General features: G+C 45.5%; 1 protein-coding gene across 1 annotated transcript in view; it reads right to left on the reverse strand.

The window, feature by feature from the left end:
* CYP11A1 (cytochrome P450 family 11 subfamily A member 1) overlaps window positions 1–20,584 on the reverse strand; it is a 141,322-nt gene that overhangs the window by 45,107 nt on the left and 75,631 nt on the right. Inside the window, exons 4-5 of the mRNA XM_077473833.1 lie at window positions 9,928–10,131; window positions 6,583–6,737 (exon numbers count right to left, since the gene is read on the reverse strand). Of these exons, the coding sequence (XP_077329959.1) occupies window positions 6,583–6,737; window positions 9,928–10,131 (359 nt within the window). The remainder of the gene's footprint in view (window positions 1–6,582; window positions 6,738–9,927; window positions 10,132–20,584) is intronic.

Here is a 20,584-nt window from a genome sequence, read left to right on the forward strand (position 1 = left end):
CAAAAGTTCTGGGAATCAAGCGGTATCGTCACTTCTCTTCCTCCTCTTTTTTGCTTTAGTCAGGTTTAACCTTATCTAGGTTAAACTTTTCCGGCGGCAAAAGAGCAAATATTTCAATGTACTCTCCTTTCCAAATTCGTTCTTTCATCTCAGCTTTCAGATGGGCCCCTAACGGTCCCTCAAAGCACACGTATACCTCTCCTTTTGCCGAGTTGGCCAATCTCACCCCATCCGCAGTCCCTTCCGACGGCTTAGGTTCCATTGCCGTCTTTGCCGCACTGTCCACAGGGGGCCCCACCGGGGCCACCACTTCTGCCGCCACCGCAGTACTCACAGCCGTTTGTCTGTCGCCATCGACGGGCATCCCGCTGTCCCCCGCCGTCATCCACGCAGCTACCGGCGACACCCCTGCCGTAGTGGAAGCCCCACCTACACTACTTACCAGCATATCCCTGCAGCTTGTCAGCCAGGTCTGAAGAATCCACTCTATGCCTTCCTGGCCCACCCCTGACTGCCATGCAGAAGCACCCAAAACAGTGGACACCCCCCCTTGAACCCCCCCACTGCCTCGCTGGTCACATGAGGAGGCAATACCTGTACAGGAGGGGGAACAACCACTGAAGCGACAACAGAGGGGGGGCACATTAGGGAAATCCACACTAGTGGGAACAATAGGCACAGACAGTACACTTGCAGGACACACAGGAACATCACAGGTGACAGAAGACTTACCAGGCTGTCCCAGTGCAGGTCGTGGCACAGCCCGTTCTCCAGTGTTCCGTCGCCTCCTCCGGTCTACATCCTCAGCCTCTTCTTCTTGTGCCATCACCTCCTCCTCTGATGTGGTGATCTCCCCCTCTGAATAGTCTGCTGCTTCTACTCGTACTGGCCCTGTGGAAAGATTTGCCGTGCGAGCTGGGTACCTGCTGCTGACGTCATCAGCCGTTGTTCTGCCCGTCCCTCCTGCCGCTCTGCTCCTCCCGCGCTACACGCTCTGCCTCTTCATCACTGAGGCAAACGCCGCTCTCAGCTCCGGAATCGGGGGCGGGGACGCCGACTACTGTCTCCGGGTACCTCTCCTTCAGTCAGGCAGGGTCCCGGCCGTGCCAGGGGACTGGCCGGCACCCGCAACAGTCTCACTCCTCTGCCAGCCATTCGACTTCTCCCTCAGTTCCTCCAAAGGTGGGAGGGAGCTTGTGGCAGATCTTGAGCTCCCGTCGGGGTCCCGCCTAGGTGGAGGATTCTTCCCAGCCCTGCCAGCATTACAGGAAGGCTGCCTCTTTGCCTTGGGGGATGAAAGATCCCGTTTACCGGGGCTCCTAGCACGGCGGCCGACCCTAGGGGTTACATCAGGGCTAGGGGTTACATCAGAGACTTCCTAGCACGTGGTGGACGGGGGGCAGGCGAAGCATGATCCTGCCCCAACCCCTGCATCAATCCTGCTAGCTGTTGCTCGAGCCACTGGGGCCGTTAGCCACCGCAGCCATTCGCAATTGTGAAAACAATCCCTCCATGTCTGCCATGATGTCTTCCTATCCAAATTCGCCCACTGACCTTGCCTGAAACTTTTCCTACACTGCCTGGCTCCAACTGATCCTAACCCACTCCCCCCACTGCCTGGACCCTCATTGACTCCACCCTGGCAATCTTGCTCCACCCTACCACGCCTTATTATCCTCCAATGGCTGAGTACCCTAATTATTACCACAGTTACTTTTGAAAAAGTGCCTAACTACAGCCTACCCTGCCCCCCCAGTCATGTAGGCCTTCCACTAAATGCTGCACATCCATTACAGGTCTGTTATTTATTTGCAACACAAGGTTTGCAGTCTTGTTATAACAAATCACTGGCTGAATAGTTTCCAAGGTACTGTAGGTCAGCCTACAGAGGCGGTAATCAGCTGGGCAACTCTGCAATAAACCATGGCAAAGAAAAGCCAGACAGCTGCTTTTGTTATCTAATTTGCACGCCGTAGATACAAGCTTAATTAGCAGTAGAATTTTTTATTTTATTTAATGCTAATGCTTTAATCTGCACCAGAACAATCACAGCTGATAGCTGTCGGTTGCAAAGAATTGCAGCCAATACTGTATGCTGATAATCTAAATGACATATTGGGGCTCATTCACAGAAGGAGAAAGAATTTTCACTAAGGCCGCGTACACACGCGCGGACTGTTCGCCCAACCTTGTCCGCTGAACAGTGTTTGGGCGGACAGTCCGCTCGTGTGTGGGGCTTCAGCGGACAGTTTCAGCGGACAGTTGGCCGAACAAGGTCTTACGGAAATTCCGAAAAACTGTCCGCTGAAACAAGGTTTCAGCAGACTGTTCGCTCGTGTGTAGGCTTGTTCGGCCAACTAAGTCTCGCGCATGCTCAGAAAGGATTTCCACGTCGGAAGGTTGCATTGCAGTGTATAGGACGTCGTGATTTTCGTCCCGTCGTACGTGCCGTTCACGTCATCGCGCACGGTTTCAGCAAACTGTTCGTCCGTCGTGTGTGGCCATGTCCGTCCATGCTAAGTTTGAGCGGACTGTTCGCTCAAACTGTTGGACGGACAAAGTTGGGCCAACAGTCCGCGCGTGTGTACGCGGCCTTAGATTAGTGAGTAAGGAGAAGCTGTATTCATACTACCTTTCTGTCATGTGCAAATCAAAATCCTATTTTTTAAATTACCCTGCATACTAGGGATTCAATTGACTAAGCTCGTTTGATAAAGCATCACCATTGAAAAAGGCTGTGGGATTAGAAATTCCCAACATGGGCTCATTCACATGTCAGGGGGACAGCAGATATAGGCTATTGACCTGTGTACACCATGGAAAATACCCCCAGCATGTTCACCGGGTAGTACCGTCTCTGAATGTGACCTATTCAAGCAACTGCATGCAATGCACACGATTGTGATGCAGTGGCTTTTGAAGGTCTAAACGGGTAGTATGGAGGAAACATTTCTCCTCCGTGGGTTGCATTTCAGGGGGGCGACAAGGGATGCTTAAACCTGAACAAGGCCTATAGCTATTGAAGTGATACTAAAGGATTCTTTTTGTTTTTTTTTAACAACTAGCATGTTATACTTACCTGCTCTGTGCAATGGTTTTGCACAGAGCAGCCCAGATTCTCCTCTTCTTGGGTCCCGCGCTGATGGTCCAGGCTCCTCAACCCCTGCTGAGTGCCCCCACAGAAAGCCCATTGTTTCTGTCATTGACACACAGATCAGGGCTCAGCTTGCCCCCCCCCCCCCCCTCTTCACTGGCTGTGATAGACAACGGTGGGAGCAAATGCTGCTGTGTCTGAGCCAATGATGAGGGAGAGAGCTGGGAGAGCAGCACTGAATGAAGATCGGGCTCAGGTAAGTATAAGGGGGACGAGCTGCACACAGAAGGTTTACATTACTGCACAGAATGCATGAAGGTAAAAGACCTTCAGGCTTTAGAACATTAACTGTGGCCGGGTGGCCCGGCTGTGCAAAATCACATACCTGTACATGATTTTGTGCACGCATTTAGGGGACACAGCGAGACCCCAAGCAACAGGCCCAGCAGCCATGATGGCCGCCGCAATGCACCGATCGCTCACAGGCGAGATGGAGCAGCGGTGTGCCGATATAAACAAAGCACGCCGCTGATCTGTCAGGGAGGAAAGTGAAAGATCGTGTTTCACAATCTCTCTTTTCCTCCAGTGAATCCACACCACCCCCCTCTCCCCCAGTTAGAAAGCATCTCCCAGGGAACACATTTAACCCCTTGATCGCCCCCTAATGTTAACCCCTTCCCTGCCAGTGTCATTTATACAGGGATCAGTGCATTTTTATTTATTTTTAGCACTGATCACTGTATTGGGGTCACTGGTCCCCAAAAAGTGTCACTTAGTGTCAGATTTGTCCGCTGAAATGTCGCAGTCCCATAAAAAAAAAAATGTATACATGTTTGTTGGGTTTTTGTTTTACCAAAAATATGTAGCAGAATACATAATGGCCTAAATTGAAGAAATGTGTTTATTTTTTTTTGGATATGTATTATAGCAGAAAGTAAAAAAAATTATATATTTTTTTTCTAAACTGTCGGTCTTGTTTGTTTATAGCGCAAAAAATAAAAAGCGCAGAGGTGAACAAATACCACCTAAAGAAAGTTCTATTTGTTGGGAAAATAAAGGATATCCATTTTATTTGGGTACAGCATTGCATGACCACGCCATTGTAAGTTAAACTGATGCAGTTCCGTTTTGCAAAAAATTGCCTGGAAGTGGGTAAAACCTTCCGGGACTGAAGTGGTTGAAGTAGAGAATGTTCACTTAGAGCTTTTTCACACTGACAGCGAAGGGGCATCGGCGATAAAGAGCCGCTAATTTTAGTGGTGCTTTACCATCATTTTAGAGGCATTTTTCGGCCACAAGTGGGGGCTTTTAATCTGAATGAAGGGTTACAAGCGCCTGAAAAGCACCGTTTTAGGAGTCTTAAAGTGCCTCAAAGAAGCTGCTTGCAGGACTATTTTTTGACGTCCTGCCAGTGCAGTGCCCCAGTGTGAAAGTCATCAAGCTTTCACACTGGGATTGCATATGAGGCATTTTTCAGGAGCTATTTTTAGTGCTAAATCCCCTGGAAAACGCCTCCAGTGTGAAAGGGGTCTTAGTATAATAAAGCGTTGTTCACTTTTAATACCCAGTAAGGTACAGTTACTCATGGTTAGTGTTGGGCTGAAGCCATTTATTATCAGTCAACTGTGTTTACTCTTTTTAAATCATAATGGCAACAGAAACTACCCAAATGACCCTGATCAATAATTTACATACCTTGGCGATTTTGGCATGATAACATGCACACAAGTTGACACAAAGTGGCTTGAATGGCTATTAAAGGTAACCATCCTCACCTGTGATCTGTTTGCTTGTAATTAGTGTGTGTCTATAAAAGGTCAATGAGTTTCTAGACTCCTGACAGACCCTTGCATCTTTCATTCAGTGCTGCACTGACGTTTCTGGATTCTGAGTCATGGAGAAAGCAAAAAAATTGTCAAAGGATCTGCGGGAAAAGGTAGTTGAACTGTATAAAACAGGAAAGGGATATAAAAATATATCCAAGAAATTGAGAATGCCGATCAGCAGTGTTCAAACTCTAATCAATTAGTGGAAAATGAGGGGTTCTGTTAAAACCAAACCGTGGTCAGGTAGACCAACTAAAATTTCAGCCACGACTGCCAGGAAAATTGTTCAGGATGCAAAGAAAAACCCACAAATAACTTTAGTGAAATACAGGACTCTCTGAAAACATGTGGAGTGGCTGTTTGATGATGCATAATAAGGAGGCACTTTAAGAAAGATGGGCTGCATGGTCAAGTCGCCAGAAGAAAGCCATTACTACGCAAATACCACAAAGTATCCCCCTTACATTATGCCAAACAGCACAAAGACAAGCCTCAAACCTTCTGGTACAATGTAATTTGGAGTGAGGAGACCAAAATTGGGCTTTTTGGCCACAACCATAAACGCTACATTTGGAGAGGAGTCAACAAGGCTTATGATGAAAGGTACAGCATTCCTACTGTGAAACACAGAGGTGCATCGCTAATGTTTTGGGGATGTGTGAGCTACAAAGGCACAGGAAATTTGGTCAAAATTGATGTCAAGGTGAATGCAGTATGTTATCAAAAAATACTGGAGGAACATTTGCATTCACAAGCCAGGAAGCTGCGCATGGGACATTCTTGGACATTCCAACATGACAACGATTCAAAACACAAGGCCAAGTCGACCTGTCATTGGCTACAGTACAATAAAGTGAACGTTCTGGATTGGCCATCTCAGTTGCCTGATCTCAATAACATTGAGCCACTCTGGGGAGATCTCAAACATGCAGTTTTACAACATAGAATTGTGCCTTGTATATGACTAGGTTGTTAAAGGAAATAAAGCTTTATTAGCTAAATCAGCTGTTTTGCACCCTTATTAACCATATTCCCTCATATGCATTTTCTCCCAATGAGTTTTTTATTGCTATCCATGGAAACACATGGAGCAGGTTTATCCTGCACTGTAATACAGTTTAGCCCAGTTGTTGATGTAAGCCTTAACACACGACTTGATATGCATTTAAATTGAGGTGTTTTCATTGATTTCAGTGGAAATTTTATCCAGCAAAAACACACAGGTGTTAATCCAGCCAAAGGCTCGGTTCACACAGGGGGCGATGCAAGTCGCCCCGAGGTCGCCCAAAAGTAGTACAGGAACCTTTTTTCTGAGTCGGAGCGACACGAGTCGCTCCTCTTAGAACGGTTCCATTGTACAGAACGGGGGCGACTTGTCAGGTCGCGGCACGGCAAGTCGTGTCGCCCCCTGTGTGAACCGGCCCTTACTTTACACAATTGCTTGTTACCACTATGTGTGACAATGCACTTTATGCATGTTGGTATAATTTTATTCATGGTGTATGGTACTCCAATGTACCTCCACAGCCCACCCAATTGCATTGCAAGGCAACATGGTAATGCACAGTGTATTGTTGTATGTGAAATAGATTTAGGATTTACAACAATGCAACATTTTGAGTGAACTATTTTTTTCTTCATGACAAGCATTCTACTACTTACCGTATCCACACCTCCAGCCATCAGCTCTGTAATGCTGGCTTTAATGTCCTCCAAGGGTAGCTGATGCTGGATAAGCAGGCTAGAAAGAACTCCAGCATAAGTATTATCTGTCCGCTGCCTTAGTGAACTGTATATTCCCTGTATACAGAGATCAGCTGTAGAGAGAGACAGATATGCAAGTTTATTTACATCATTTTCACTATGTACTTGCCTACTGCTTTCTACAGTTAATATGTACAGAATTAGGTCTTATTCACAATGTTTTGAAATTGTGTGTTTTCAGCTCAGTCATTTTGGACTTGTGTTGAAGGTCTCTTGCTAGGTCAGAAGCACCTCTCAAGGTTTAAAAAGTGTCAGAAAGGTGTGTAGATCAGTGCGTCAAAATTTTTTTCAGTTGTAAATGTTTTTTTTCAGTTGTAAATCAATAGGAATCCTGAGCCTGGATGATGCAAACAACCACCTTGATGAAATTAACTTCACATCAGAAGGTCCCCTTGAAAACGGAGGTCACCCCTTCACATCAGAGTCCCCATTTAATGTCAGAAGCCACCATATTAGATGTCCCCCCTCACATCAGAGAACCCCCCCCCCCCCCCATCACATTAGAGTCTCCTCATCACATCACAGTCCCCCACCACCACAGAGTTTGGTCATTCATCTCTGATCCAGTGCGAACTGGGTCTCCTGCTTGCAGCACCCTGGAGGAGCCCAAATGGTACCCCAGGGTGCCGCGGCACCCTGGTTAAGAAACATTGGTTTTGAGGCATAGGCACTAACTGGCTGTCTATGCACGAGCAGCCAATCAATATCTTAGTTTTCACCCCCTGGACAAGGCTTAAACCCTGAAGTATCAGATAAATAGCCTAAGGAAGCTGAATCTGAAAAGAGGTATGCATTTGAGGCAGGAGGGGTGATGTATGTTGCTGGTGGAGGTACAGTAATAAAACAAATTGCAATATGGTGCTATAGGTTCAGCGTGGGCTGGGACAACTTACATTGATGGAAAGTAAAGTGCAGTGAACTAAAAGTTCCCTTGGTGTCTTCACCAGTTGGGAATCCTTTTGAGAACCACGATAAGCATAATTTGTCTTACTTTATACAAGTTTATAATGGTCTTCCTTTACTAAATGTTTACACACCCACTACACTTAAGCCCCATACACACTATCAGATTTTCTGCTGTTTTTTTCCTTCAGATTTACCAAAACCATAAAATATGAGGACAAACCTTAGGAGTCTCAATTTTGTATGCAATCAGGCATGCCCTTACACTACATGGTTTTGGGAAATCTGAAGACAAAAATCAGCAGAAAATCTGATAGTGTGTATGGGGCTTAAGTCTGCACACTTTGCTCTTTTTGTCCAGTGAAGGTACAATAGTTTGTGACCTGTAGATCCATTTTAATATATACGCTGAATATCTATAACCCTGTAAAATCGAATAGGAAATTTGCAAAAAAAAACTGATTATAGTGGCTGAATACAGAAGATGGATAACTGGAGATACATGTTGCATTGACCTATACAATAATAACGCTCCTCTCTCCACAGTGATGAGCTCATCTCTCTGTCACCCCGTTTTCACCTCCTGTCACCAGGTTTGTCATATGAACCGATTGATTTCCTGTGCATCCTTTCATGCTCCAGCTCTACTGTACAAGGACTGCATAAGATTAATACAAGGGCAAAGTCAGGCATGTACAATGCTTATATTTAAAGCCTAAGTGCAGTAAAATAAAAATAGAAAAATCAGCACAAGGGACATAACACAGTCAGTAGTATATGTCTTTTGTCCCGATTACGTTCCTTTTAGTTGAAATCCTCTTCTGTTCATGCCCCCCCACCATCATAATCTTTGACGGGGGATAATACAATTAAGAGGCTGTCGCAGGCTCTCATCAAGAGAGCCCGACTATACCCCTCCTTTTTTCCCTTGTCTGCTTAATTCATAGAAGCCGTACTACAGCTTCTATGAATGAAACAGGATCTATAAATGGAGGACAGATGGACGAGTGTGTGTGTGTGTGTGTGTGTGTGTGTGTGTGTGTGTGTGTGTGTGTGTGGTCTGCCCCCTCTATTCGTACACACAATACGAAAATCGGATAGAAAAATTCATACAACGAGCTTTCTTCGGATTTTCAGATCGTTAGTATGATGCTTCCATCATCCAATTTCGCTTTTTCGTCAGACAAAAACAGACCCCTCCACAAAAGTAAGGATACAACTGACTGGATTATTTAAATTAGGCTGTACAATTGGTTCAGTTATTTTATAAAGTCACTTAAGACAACCTGATCTCGGCTGACATGATCAGTTTTAGGATGTTAAGCTATCTGAACACTGAACATGAGATGGTGCTAGGGTTGCCACCTGTCCAGGATTCACCCAGACAGTTTGGGTTTTAGAATCATGTGTCTGAGTTTCAGACCACCTGAAATCCAGACACATTATTCAGACTGGACTATGGCTTCCCAGCAGGTTTTCTGGCTGCAGTTGTCTAAGCTGAGAGTGTCTCTCTTTCACACTCTCTTTCACACTGCCCAAATCCAGCACTAACAATTCCCCCACCCCCTTCCCCCCACACCGATGGGAGAGGAGAGAGGGCTCAATCTGCTCCTCTTCCTCCCGCCCCTACCCCTCAATGTCTGCTCACACTCCAATCGCCGGCGCTGTGCCTCAGAAAATGAAAGTGGGGATGGGAAATTTGAAGCCCAGCAGTCGCAGATAGATCTGAATGAGAGGTGCTGACAAGGGGTGAGTGAGCTCACCACCCATCCCTGCCTGTGACTGAAGTCTTCCCCCTCCTCCCTTCTCTCTTCTCTCAGAGCACCCCTTAAATCAGATAAGAGTTTTCCTTTACAGCAGAGTCTTCTCTGCACTTCAGAGTTCTCAGTGTTCCCCCTTACATCAGGGTTCCCAGAGCATCCCTTATGTCAGAGTCCCCAGAGTTCTCTCTTACATCAGAGTCTGCAGAGTCCCCCCTTACAGTGTAAGGGTAAGGGAAATCTGCAAGTTCAGACATGAAGGGGGAACTCTGCGGATTCAGATGTAAAAGGGGACTCTTGTCATTAACTTTATGTGATTAAATTAAATGTTATATATGTATAGTTTATACTATTAAAATAATTTCTGTGTGCCTTTAAAGTGTTTGGGTTTGACTTGAAGAAAAAGGTGGCAACCCTAGGGGTGCTAGTAGTCTACTTTAGATGAAAAGCCCCAGGCTGCAGTCCAAAGTGGCCTTCTCATGACATGCTACTCTATGTGCAGGGGTTAGATCATTTATGCATGCAAAATGTGAGCATTTGGCCACTGAAAAACACACTTCTGCCACTACTGTACACTTACCATGGTTGAAGATAGCATCCCAGGACTTAACATGGTCCTTCCATATGGATATATTCATGAGTCTTAATACACGAGGAGGGATGTATAGCATGGGGCTGGTCGTATTAAACATTAGATTTATTGATTTTATGAACTCCTGGGATTCTGGGTTTATATAATCCTGCAGGAGACCAAGCCGCTGTCCATACAGGACATTGCAAACAGCTGTGAGAAGATCAGAATGATAAGTTAGAACACGTATACACATTATAGTTATGGGACAATTCGTATATTATAGAACATCTCATGATGTAAGCACACAATAGCATATACACTTCCAAGTTCTGCTTTGTCCAGGAGAATGACAAGAACCCCAGGGAAACACTTTGATGTGGGTTTGCTGTATAACCTACCTGCCATTATTGACTGTTCTGTTTCCTGAACTGAAGTGAACTCTAGATAACTGCATAGTGATAATGGCATTTGGAGCCAGCACAGATGCCACCAATTCATTTTGTTCCCTAGTCACCGAATAGATCTGAGCAGCGGAGTTAGCAGAAAATATAAGATGCTCAGAGCAGGGACTCTACTGTGCACCAGCCATACTGCACAGCTTTCATTGCTAGCTCGTATTAACCACTTGCCCTCTAGATGATTTACTCCCTTTCATGACCAGGCCATTTTTTGCTTTTTTTGGCACTTCGTTAATTTAACTGATAATTGCACATGCAACGCTGTACACCAGGCATGTCCAAAGTCTGGCCCGCAGGCCAATCGCGGCCCGTGTTCCGGTTTTTAAAGGCCCACCTGGTAATTTGGACATATATATCTTTTGTGGCCCCAACGATCTCCCAGCATCGGGGCCACAAAAGATATATATGCTGGCTGCCTTGGAGGGGACAGGGAGGGGGCGGGACGAGGGCCGTACGTACAGGAGTATTTCCTATTTACACGGAAGCCTCTGTAATAGGAAGTCCCGTCTCCGGCGTTGCCATTGGACGACTGTTCTGTCCATCATAGGAGGTGGAACTTTCTATTAAAGAGGCCGCCAAGAAAACAGGAGTTTCTCCTGTAATGCAATCTTTTGTCATGGCAACGGTTTTCTCTGCATTCCTGGCAATGGGGTGCATTCATGGCACTTGTGAGGCTGCAGATGGGCACCCTTATTTTGCTTCACAGTTCTATATTTAAAATTAAAAAAAAAAATCCTGAAACTTCCCTCTTAAAATGAAGGCGCATGTCATACAGATTGTTGGTCCTTTTGCTTTTATTTAGTTTTATTTTCATCCAATCCAAAGCAGAATGTGTGGCTTGTGAAATGTGCCCCTTTTCCTTGTAAGTGCAGTGGGTATAAGCAGAAGAATATTTTGGATTTATTTGACATCTCTGCATGACCGCAGGGTATTGTTATCATTTATTATAATATTGCCAGGAAAAAGTTGTCTTTTTGAAACATGAAACTGGAGTTCTTACACAAACAGCATGATAGAAAACAAGCCATTGTAATTTATTTATGCAAGCTGGACCCAGTAATGAAGGGTTCACCCCGACATATCAGAGCTGTAGTTTTATGCAGGTGCTATTAGACAAAGTTACAGACATTATTTTGGTCAAATATTTAATTTTCAATGGTCCCAAATTTGCCACAGCAAATATACAGCTAACTAAATGTTTGTCTAATGAAAGGTTCAAAATATGAATTAGTTTTGTTTGTTTATGTACAAATCGAACAATGAAAAAATGTGTACATTTGAATTCAGCCACCTTATTGCCTCTATAGGAGGAGGCTGGAGACAAAAAAAGCCGCATATGTTAAATTGATGGTGTAGGAATCAGCTGCTGTGAGCCCAGTGCAGGACACACTCCCTGAAGACCCAGATATTAATTTTTTTTTAGAGTTATTCAGTTTTATACTAAGGATGTAGTTTATCACCCAGAAGGATTCTCTGTATTTGGAGTCATTTGATCTTTTTTCCCCAGCTCTCAAGATGCAGAGCTCCACGTTTTAGAAAAGCCTATGAGCTATAAAAAGAGTATATATTTATATAGATAGTCAAGATATCGAGAGCTTTTGGCTCCATTTGAAGGCCAGAAGTTTGTTTTTACTTCGGCTGGTAAACCATGCCAAGTTAATTGATTGGCTGTTTTCAGCCTTCCAGCTTCTTGCTAAGGTAGCCATACTAACATTATAAGTCACACATGGAAGCAAACCAGGCGACTAAGGATGCTGCATTACAGCCCTGGACACTTGCTGGGTCTGTGTAACTCACAGATTCCACCCTAGTTCTGACCCAGTATAGCTGGGATTAATAATTCAACTTTAAGGACCCCAGAACGAGAAGAACAAGTGGTCCACAGGGGGCAACTTCTTATGAAACAGGACTTTGGAAAAGGTGATCATTTATGTCTGCCAGCTACTTACTGGCCAGGGTTCACCACAGTTGTTTTTATAACATACCACTTCTTGTTTTACCTGTTACCAAAAGGTGTTACCAAAAGCTGAACATCCCTTCCAGAGATTACAAAAAGATATATCCAGATGCCCAAGTCAGAATCTTATTAGTATGCATTTTGTCTGTATGGATATGTTTTCTGGATGTCCAGTGGCAAAAGCTACTGCAAAGGACACAGTAAAAAGTGTTATCAGAAGTAGTTTGTAAGTAAAGAGTGCAGAAGCTACAGAGAGTAAGAGAGGAAATCATTTTTATAGGGAGAGTCCTTACTAGAAGTTTTGAGGTTTTAATTTTACACTCCCTACTGTCTACAATGTAGCGGAAAAAGTAAAGTAAGAAACTAGAAAACTTTTGCTTGAATGTTTTCTTATATTTTATCAAGCCCCTAAGGGGATGTTGGACTCTCTCCCTATGGGATTTGGGTTGGGAGTGTGTTACTCACTTGCTTATATTTTGTTTCAGCAGCTGATGTCCTCCATTCGGATCTCACAGAGAACGTTGCTGATCTTTTAACAAACTAATTTATGTGTTTTCTCCCCAATTACAGATCCTAAAAGTTTGAAAAGATCTGAAACTAAAGCCAGGTGACTTATGGATTGTTAAGAGACATTTTTATATAAGGAAATGTTTGGAGACTCAATACAGCATTTATTTCATGTACAAGTTGTGCAAAACATGAAGGAAAAGTCACCTGGATCCACACCAGACACTGCAAAAATGACTAGATTAAAGAAATCTGTGTTTGATTAGTTTCCCTCTTGCGATCGGTCTAGGGTACTTTTTGATTCAATTACTTTAATTGTAAGGGAGATTAGATAGATAGATAGATAGATAGATAGATAGATAGATAGATAGATAGATAGATAGATAGATAGATAGATAGATAGATAGATAGATAGATAGATAGATGGATAGATAGATAGATTTGAAAATTAGTTTAGCCAGGTTGAAGTCATATTTATCTTTTGTATGTCTTCCATTTTATGTAGAATTGTCTGTGTTTACATAGCAAGCCAACAATTAAAGGGGTTGTAAAGTTATTTATTTATTTATTTATTTTAAATAACAAACATGTTATACTTACCTCCGCTGTGCAGCTCGTTTTGCACAGAGTGGCCCCAAACCTGGTCTTCTGGGGTCCCTCGGTGGCTGTCTCTGCTTCCCTCCGCAAGCACTTCTCATGTTCCAGCGCACTGCATCATTGGATGTGATTGACAGCAGCGCAAGCCAATGGTTGCGCTGCTTTCAATCCATCCACTCCAGCCAATCAGCGGCCAGGCTGAGCGGCGAAGAGGGCGTCGGGGGCGAGCACGGGACTTTCGAGGGGTCAGGTGAGTAAAACGGGGGGACTGGGGGCTCCGGCACCGTGAGATGTTTTTTCACCTTAATGCATAGAATGCATTAAGGTGAAAAAATATTTACCTTTACAACTCCTTTAAGCTAGAAGGCCATTCTGGCCACAGGAGTGTACAGCCAGTACTCTGTAAATATGTCTTATCAATCATTTGTTTTTCACAATGAAAAGTAATTTCGTAATGAAAAAAAGCTGCTCAACTATTATTTTCTCCACAATAGAGTTTTTGCCTCTTTGGCCAGGACTACCTCCACCTAAGTGTGTGGAGGTTCCAGGTTAAAGGTGATAGCAGGTATGGTTAGTGATCAAAATATTGATCAAAAGAGAGGAGACTGTAATGAAAATTTGTAAGTTCTGTATATAATTGTATTCTCTTTTATATGTATTGCACACTGCCCTCACTGTGCACACGGCACTAATAATGTTTTCAGTAGATGTTTGTATTCTTTCGAGTTCTGATTAGAATTAGCCTATGTAACGTCCCATGTTTCCATAAACGTACAATTGTAATATTAATGCGATACCTACGTAATCATGTGTATAAAAACCTTCAACTGCGTCATAATATAGCAGAACAGTTATTTGGAAAGATGCTGAGCGTATCTTTTGTGTCTGTTCCCTACTGCAGTAGTTATTAATTTGGAACCACTGATCAATTTGAGGATAGGAGTTGCCTATCTATAAAATGTCCAGGTCATAGCCTAGTCAAGCCTATATCTGACTGCAGGCCATTGCTGGTGTACGGTTTCAAATACACTTTCAGGCAGGCAGGCAGGTGATTCAGTGATCTGCAGTGCAAGTATATATACAGTCTCCTACATATACAGTATATCCACTGCATTCTAGTCTAGCCAAGCCTATATCTGACTGCAGGCCATTCCTGGTGTACTTTTTCTAGTACACTTCAGGCAGTGTTTTGCTAATAAAATTTTACGTGTCTGGAAGGCCACCAAGTAGAGGCAGACGATCACAGGCCACTAAAAGAGGGCAAGCAGGTTCTGTGTCTACAGCCAACAGTGCAGGTCGTGGACACTGTGCATCCTCAGCATGTAGCGTCGGGGGACACGTTTGTCCTTTTTTTCGGCAGCTGGCCGTGTTGATCCACAACATGCAGAAGAGTTGGTAGAGTGGATAACTAAGTGGATAACCTCATCCTCCTCATCCTCTGTTCCCCAGGCTCAGAGTAGTTTGCCTGCCAATGCAGCTGCCAAAGTTGCCTATTCCATCGGCTCAATGTCATCAGTCACTCCTTCCCTAGCCCCACCATCATGCATGGAGGAGTCCCCCAAACTGTTCGACCACAGTGTCAGGTACATGCTGCAGGAGGATGCACAGCGCTTTGAAGGCTCCGATGATGGTACCCAGGTTGAGGAAGGCAGTAACGTGAGCCTAGAGAGAGGGGGTGCCCAAGAAGGACAAAAAACTGGCAGACACGTTCCCCCAGCTGCAGCATACTGCCAGGTTTGCTCCAGTGACGAGGAGGGAGGGGATGATGAGGTCACTGGTTCTACCTGGGTGCCTTATAGAAGACAGGATGAGGAGGAGGCACATCTCCAATGAGGCAGGATTCCCTCCAGGGGCCAGCTTAAGGGCAGCCACCTGACTGCATCACACCACAGAGCTCTGCATGTGCAGGGCGCTGCTGACTCCCCATGTATTTTGAAAAGTTCTTTGGTGTGGGTTTTTTTTTGATACGTGTACAGCAGATCGCACCGTTGACCGTGAGATTGTGTTTCCAGCGCGATCGCCTCGCGCTGGAAATTGGTGCTGCGAGGCTGTGCTTCTCGCGCTCGCCGCCCCAGGAGATGCAGCATATCCATGGGAATGTATTGGGGGCAGCGAGCGAGTGACAGAGCTTGGCGCTGGCTCTCGCGATGGGGGTCATGGAGGGTCAATATCACCAATGCTGAGCCACAGTTACACACAATCTCGCGGTGAGGTACTGCATGTCTGAAGTGTATCAAGGTTGGCCAAAACAGCAGCCGCTTGGGCATCACATGCTTGACCAGACATATGTCGACCTCCCATGCAGTCCGTTGGCAACAGTACCTAAAAGACCCACACCAAAGAACAAGGCAGACCTCTCCTTGCTCCTCATCAGCTGGGATCTCCAACCCCACTATACCTTCAGTCCTCTCAGAAACCTGCACTGAGAGGAATGAAGGTCTAGAATTAGGTGTGCCAAGTACTTGTGGGCAATCTGCTATCACTAAACCAACATCCGATTGTAGCAGGCAAATTTCTCTACCCCAGTTGCTAAACCGTAAAAAGAAATTTGGTCCCAGCCACCCACATGCTCAGCAGCTGAATGCTAGCTTGGCTAAATTGCTAGCAATCCAACTGCTGCCTTTTCAGCTGGAAGACTCTTCCCCCTTTCGTGAATTTGTGGAATGTGCGGTACCTCAGTGGCAGGTTCCCAAATGCCATTTCATTCCACTGAAGGCCATTCTACAGGCATGTGGAAGGCAATGTCTTGGCCTCATTGGACAGGGCGGTCAGCGGTAAGGTGCACGTTACCTTTCTTTCACGCCGCACTGGGTAACTCTGCTGGCAGCTGGGAAGGATGCAGGACAGGGTGCAGTATTATTGGAGCTTGTTCTGCCACCATGCCTCCAAAATGCTAGAAGTGGTGATTCTGCCACACCTCTCTCCTCCACCCTCTCCTCTTCTTCTCCCTCTATGGCCTCTTCCTCTGCAGATTTGTCCTCGGAACCAGAGGTGCTCCGTAGGCATTCAAGGGGCTACGCAAGCACTCAGGCAAAAAGATGCCATGCGGTGCTTCAGTTGGTCTGCTTACACAGAGGACAGGAGCCACACTGGGGCAGAGATTCTGTCTGCTCTGCAGGGGCAGACTCAGAGGTGGTCACAGGATCTCCTGAGGCAGGTCAGGAAAGTATGTGGGCATTTCTGCAGGTCATATAATGCCAGTTCTTGGCTGGCCTTCAAAAGGAATGCAACCTGCCCAAGAACCGCTTCATTTTTGACATGCCCACCAGGTGGAACTCAACGTTGGCAATGCTGCAGCGGCTGTACACACAGCAGAGGGCCATCAATGAGTACCTGTGTGAGTATGGCACCAGGACAGTGTCAGGGGAGCTTGGCTTTTTTTTTCCCACGCCAGTGTCCTGTCCTGTCACCATTTGAGGAGGCTACGAGGATGGAGAGCAGTGCATGAATCAGTGATACTGTCCCTCTCCTCTTCCTGTTGGAGCACACGTTTCATGGAATAATGGACAGGGCACTTGAGGCAGAACAGAGGGAGGAAGAGGAGGACTTCCTTACCTCTCAAGGCCCCCTTTATCCAAACAGTATTCTTGCGGGCCCGCCAATCACAGAGGAAGAGGAGGAGGAAGAAGAGGATTGTGTCAGCATTGAGGTGGAGCCTAGCACTCAGCATCAGTCTTCAATTGATCGTTTGCAGTCCCTAGAAACCCATGGACTTGTACATGGCTGGGAGGAGGTGGCTGTGAATCATGTCATCCTTAGTGGCCCAGAGGACTCCAGATCGAATGCCTCAGCAAACCTTCGCTGCATGGCCTTCCTGATCCTGAAAAGCCTGCGAAAGGGCCCTCGGATTCGTGGTATCAAGGAGAAGGATCATTACTGGCTGGCAACACTTCTTGATCCAAGTTACAAGGGTAAGGTAGCGGAACTTATCCAGCCTTCACAGAGGGAGCAGAGGATGAAACAGGTGGGAGGCCTTGCAGAAAGGTTTGTGCAATGCGTTTTCAGAGCCTGGGAGGTTACAATTTCCTGATCCTCCTGAACAACATGTTGCTGAGGCTTCGGTCAGTCACAGAAGGAGCAGTGGAGAAGGTGGCCCTCTGACTGATGCATTCAGACAATTCTTTAGTCCACAGCCTCAAGGTCTGATCGGCTCCAGCAACCATTGCCAGCATCTTATTTACATGGTGCAGGAATACCTAGGGGCAACATCAGACTTGGAGACCTTTCCAACCGATAACTGGGTTACTGGGACTTGAGGATGGATCACTGGTCAGAGATTGCACAAATATACAATTGAGCTACTGGCCTGTCCTGCATCCAGCGTTCTTTCTGAACACACATTCAGTGCTGCTGGAGGCTTTGTAACTGATCAGAGTGCGCCTGTCCAAAGACTCAGTTGATCAGCTCACCTTCATAAAAAATGAATCAGTCTTGGATCACCAGCTACCAAGCACCTGATGGTGATGTAACCAAACATCTGACTTACAAACGACTCCTACTTGCAAACGGAGGGAGACAACAGGAAGTAAGAGGAAATCTACCCCTAGGAAGGAAAATTCTCTCCTGTAAGAGTTAATATGGGAAAAAAATGTCTCCAATGATGCATGAAAATTTTAAAAATCCAATTGTCATTGGGACAGAAAGTGAGGTGAAATCTTCAGAACAGGGGCACAGACAGCAAAACAAATGTTACAGGGGTGATGACCCTTCCCTAGGTTATCCAAAAAGCTTAAAAACTGATTTTTTGGCTGGACCTACACTTACAAAATGTACCTGTTCCAAAATTATAAACAGATTCAACTTAAGAACAAACCTACAGTCCCTGTCTTGTTTGGACCGCCTGTATACTGCTATTCAGAGTATATAGGGCCTAGGTGCCCCACACCTTTTCTTTTTTTATTTGGGTGCGGGGTTCCCCTTAATATCCATACAAGACCCAAAGGGCCTGGTAATGGGCTGTGAGGGGTAGCCATGCCATTTTTCTCAATAATTTTCATCCATATGCTGGGACCCATCATTACATTACAGCCGAAGTTTTAAATTACTTTTATTCCTTTAGAAATGTAATTTCTTGATCATACATCACGGGACACAGGAGCTTCATTACATAGTGGGTTATATAGGCACCTTCGGTGATTGGACACTGGCTAACCCCAATTAAGGAGAATTCCTCCCCTATATAACCCCTCCCATATGGTCACGTAAAAACATGCGCTATGGAGAAAGCTCTATACAGGTCCATGCAGGGGTCTAAGAGCTATGATAACCAGATCCATATCTCAGGCTGATATTTTGACTCCCAAGATGATATGGTACCCGGGCCTCGTTATCCAAAGAAACTAGGATTTGCCTGTAAGTCCTCTCCTTTGGAAGACTGGGCTCTGGGAAAAACCAGACTTGGTGTACTATTTAAACAGTGGCACGAAAGTTTCTGGCAGAGTCTTTTACAAGGTCCAGGTAAGAGGTTCCTCTGAGAAGGAACCCAAAAAATCCTGAAGGTTGGCACAACTCTGCCCGCTGTGATGGGTGAAGGTTGGAATCTGTCTGTTTCAGCAGTTCCTGTGGCGGGGACGGGTAAGAGAAGTTAATCTTATATAAATCATATATTATGGATTTCTTCATGTGAGTAGCTGTATGTCTTATCTGGTTTTCCCCACTTGAGGGAGTAAAGAGCAGCCTGATGCATACTTACATGCCTTTCCAGGATACACGCTCATTGAAGCCAGTCTCCAGGTGGCTCACATCCTCCGCTGCAGGCTCTGCCACAAAAAGGTAAAAGAGGTCCTACGTAGTCTGGGGGTCCCGCACAGCTCAGCGGGTGGTCCTCTTCCTCTCCATTGGACGCCGGCAGTCCTCGTGCGCACGCGCGCTACTATAGTTAAACTAAGGGGGGAGGTTGCGGGGCCTTTTACGCCAGCGTGCACAGCGCTTCACTGCGCAGGCGCTAAAGCAGCAAATTTAAAAAGAGCCCAGAATGCCAGGGATCTGTAAGCGGATGACACAGAGCTGTGGGCAGTAAGCATCCTAAGGGGTCGGATCCAGGCAATCCTAAGACACCTACTCAGCATCAGGTTGTGCAGTTTAAGCATATATGTTTATTGTGAGACTTGTAGCACAACAGTGATTGCACTTTTGTACTAGTACCTCTGCTTTGTAGCTTAGGACTATGTCTCCTCATAAGAGGGTCTCAGGAGGAAGTAACAAGGGCACTGGAAAATCGCCGCCTAGGTCTAGGGGTCCTAAAGATGCCTGTAGGTTACCATCCCCCCCTGCAAGACTGGAGCCAACCTCACAGGATGAGTCAGTGCCCCTGTCAGGTTTTGCAGCTTCTCCTAATGTTTCAGCCCCAGCGTATGTCACTGAAGACTCCCTTAAGGCTACATTGGAGGGTTTTAAAGGGAGAATTATGAATTTTATTTCAGCTTTCCTGAAAGATAGCAGAAAAAGGGGTAGATCCCCTCCCTCTGCTGAAATTCCTCTTTCAGGTGACACCTCTGACAATGAGGAGAGATCCCTATCATGGGATAGGGATCAAGAGCAGTCGGATGAATCAGAGGAAGAGGAAAGAGTCTCCTCCTCCCAGGCACTCAGAAAGCAGGTTCAATATTACACTGAATTGGTGCGTACCACTTTCAGAATGCCTGCTGCTGAGACCGCTACATCCTCTGTTTCTTCCCTGGGGGACAGGAGAATTCCACAGACTGCCTTTTCCTTTCCAATTCATCCCTTAATGGATAAATTGTTGTATGAGGATTGGGGACAACCCGATAAACAGTTTTCTCCTCCTAAAAGGTTTTCAATGCTTTATCCTCTGGAGGAAGGTTTCACCAAGAAATGGGGGGTCCCATCTGTCGATGCGGCTGTTTCTTGTGTGAATAAAACCTGACCTGTCCTTTGGATAATGCACATGTATTTAAAGATCCAACTGATAAGAAGCTGGAAACGTTATTGAAAGCCTCCTTTTCCATGGCTGGCGCTGTAGTTCAACCTATGGTCGCAACTGTGGGGTTGTGTCATTTCCTCAAGGAACAGGTTAAGCAGATGCTTGGCCTCCTTCCCAGTGAAGAAGTGGAGAATTATGCAGAATTTCCTCAAATTCTGTGTTTCATGATTGATGCGATTTTGGATTCTGTCCAACAAGCAT

Source organism: Lithobates pipiens, unplaced genomic scaffold, assembly GCF_037356315.1.
Source record: "Lithobates pipiens isolate NorthernLeopardFrog02 unplaced genomic scaffold, aLitPip1_a1.2 Scaffold_8, whole genome shotgun sequence".
Taxonomy (NCBI): Eukaryota; Metazoa; Chordata; class Amphibia; order Anura; family Ranidae; genus Lithobates; species Lithobates pipiens.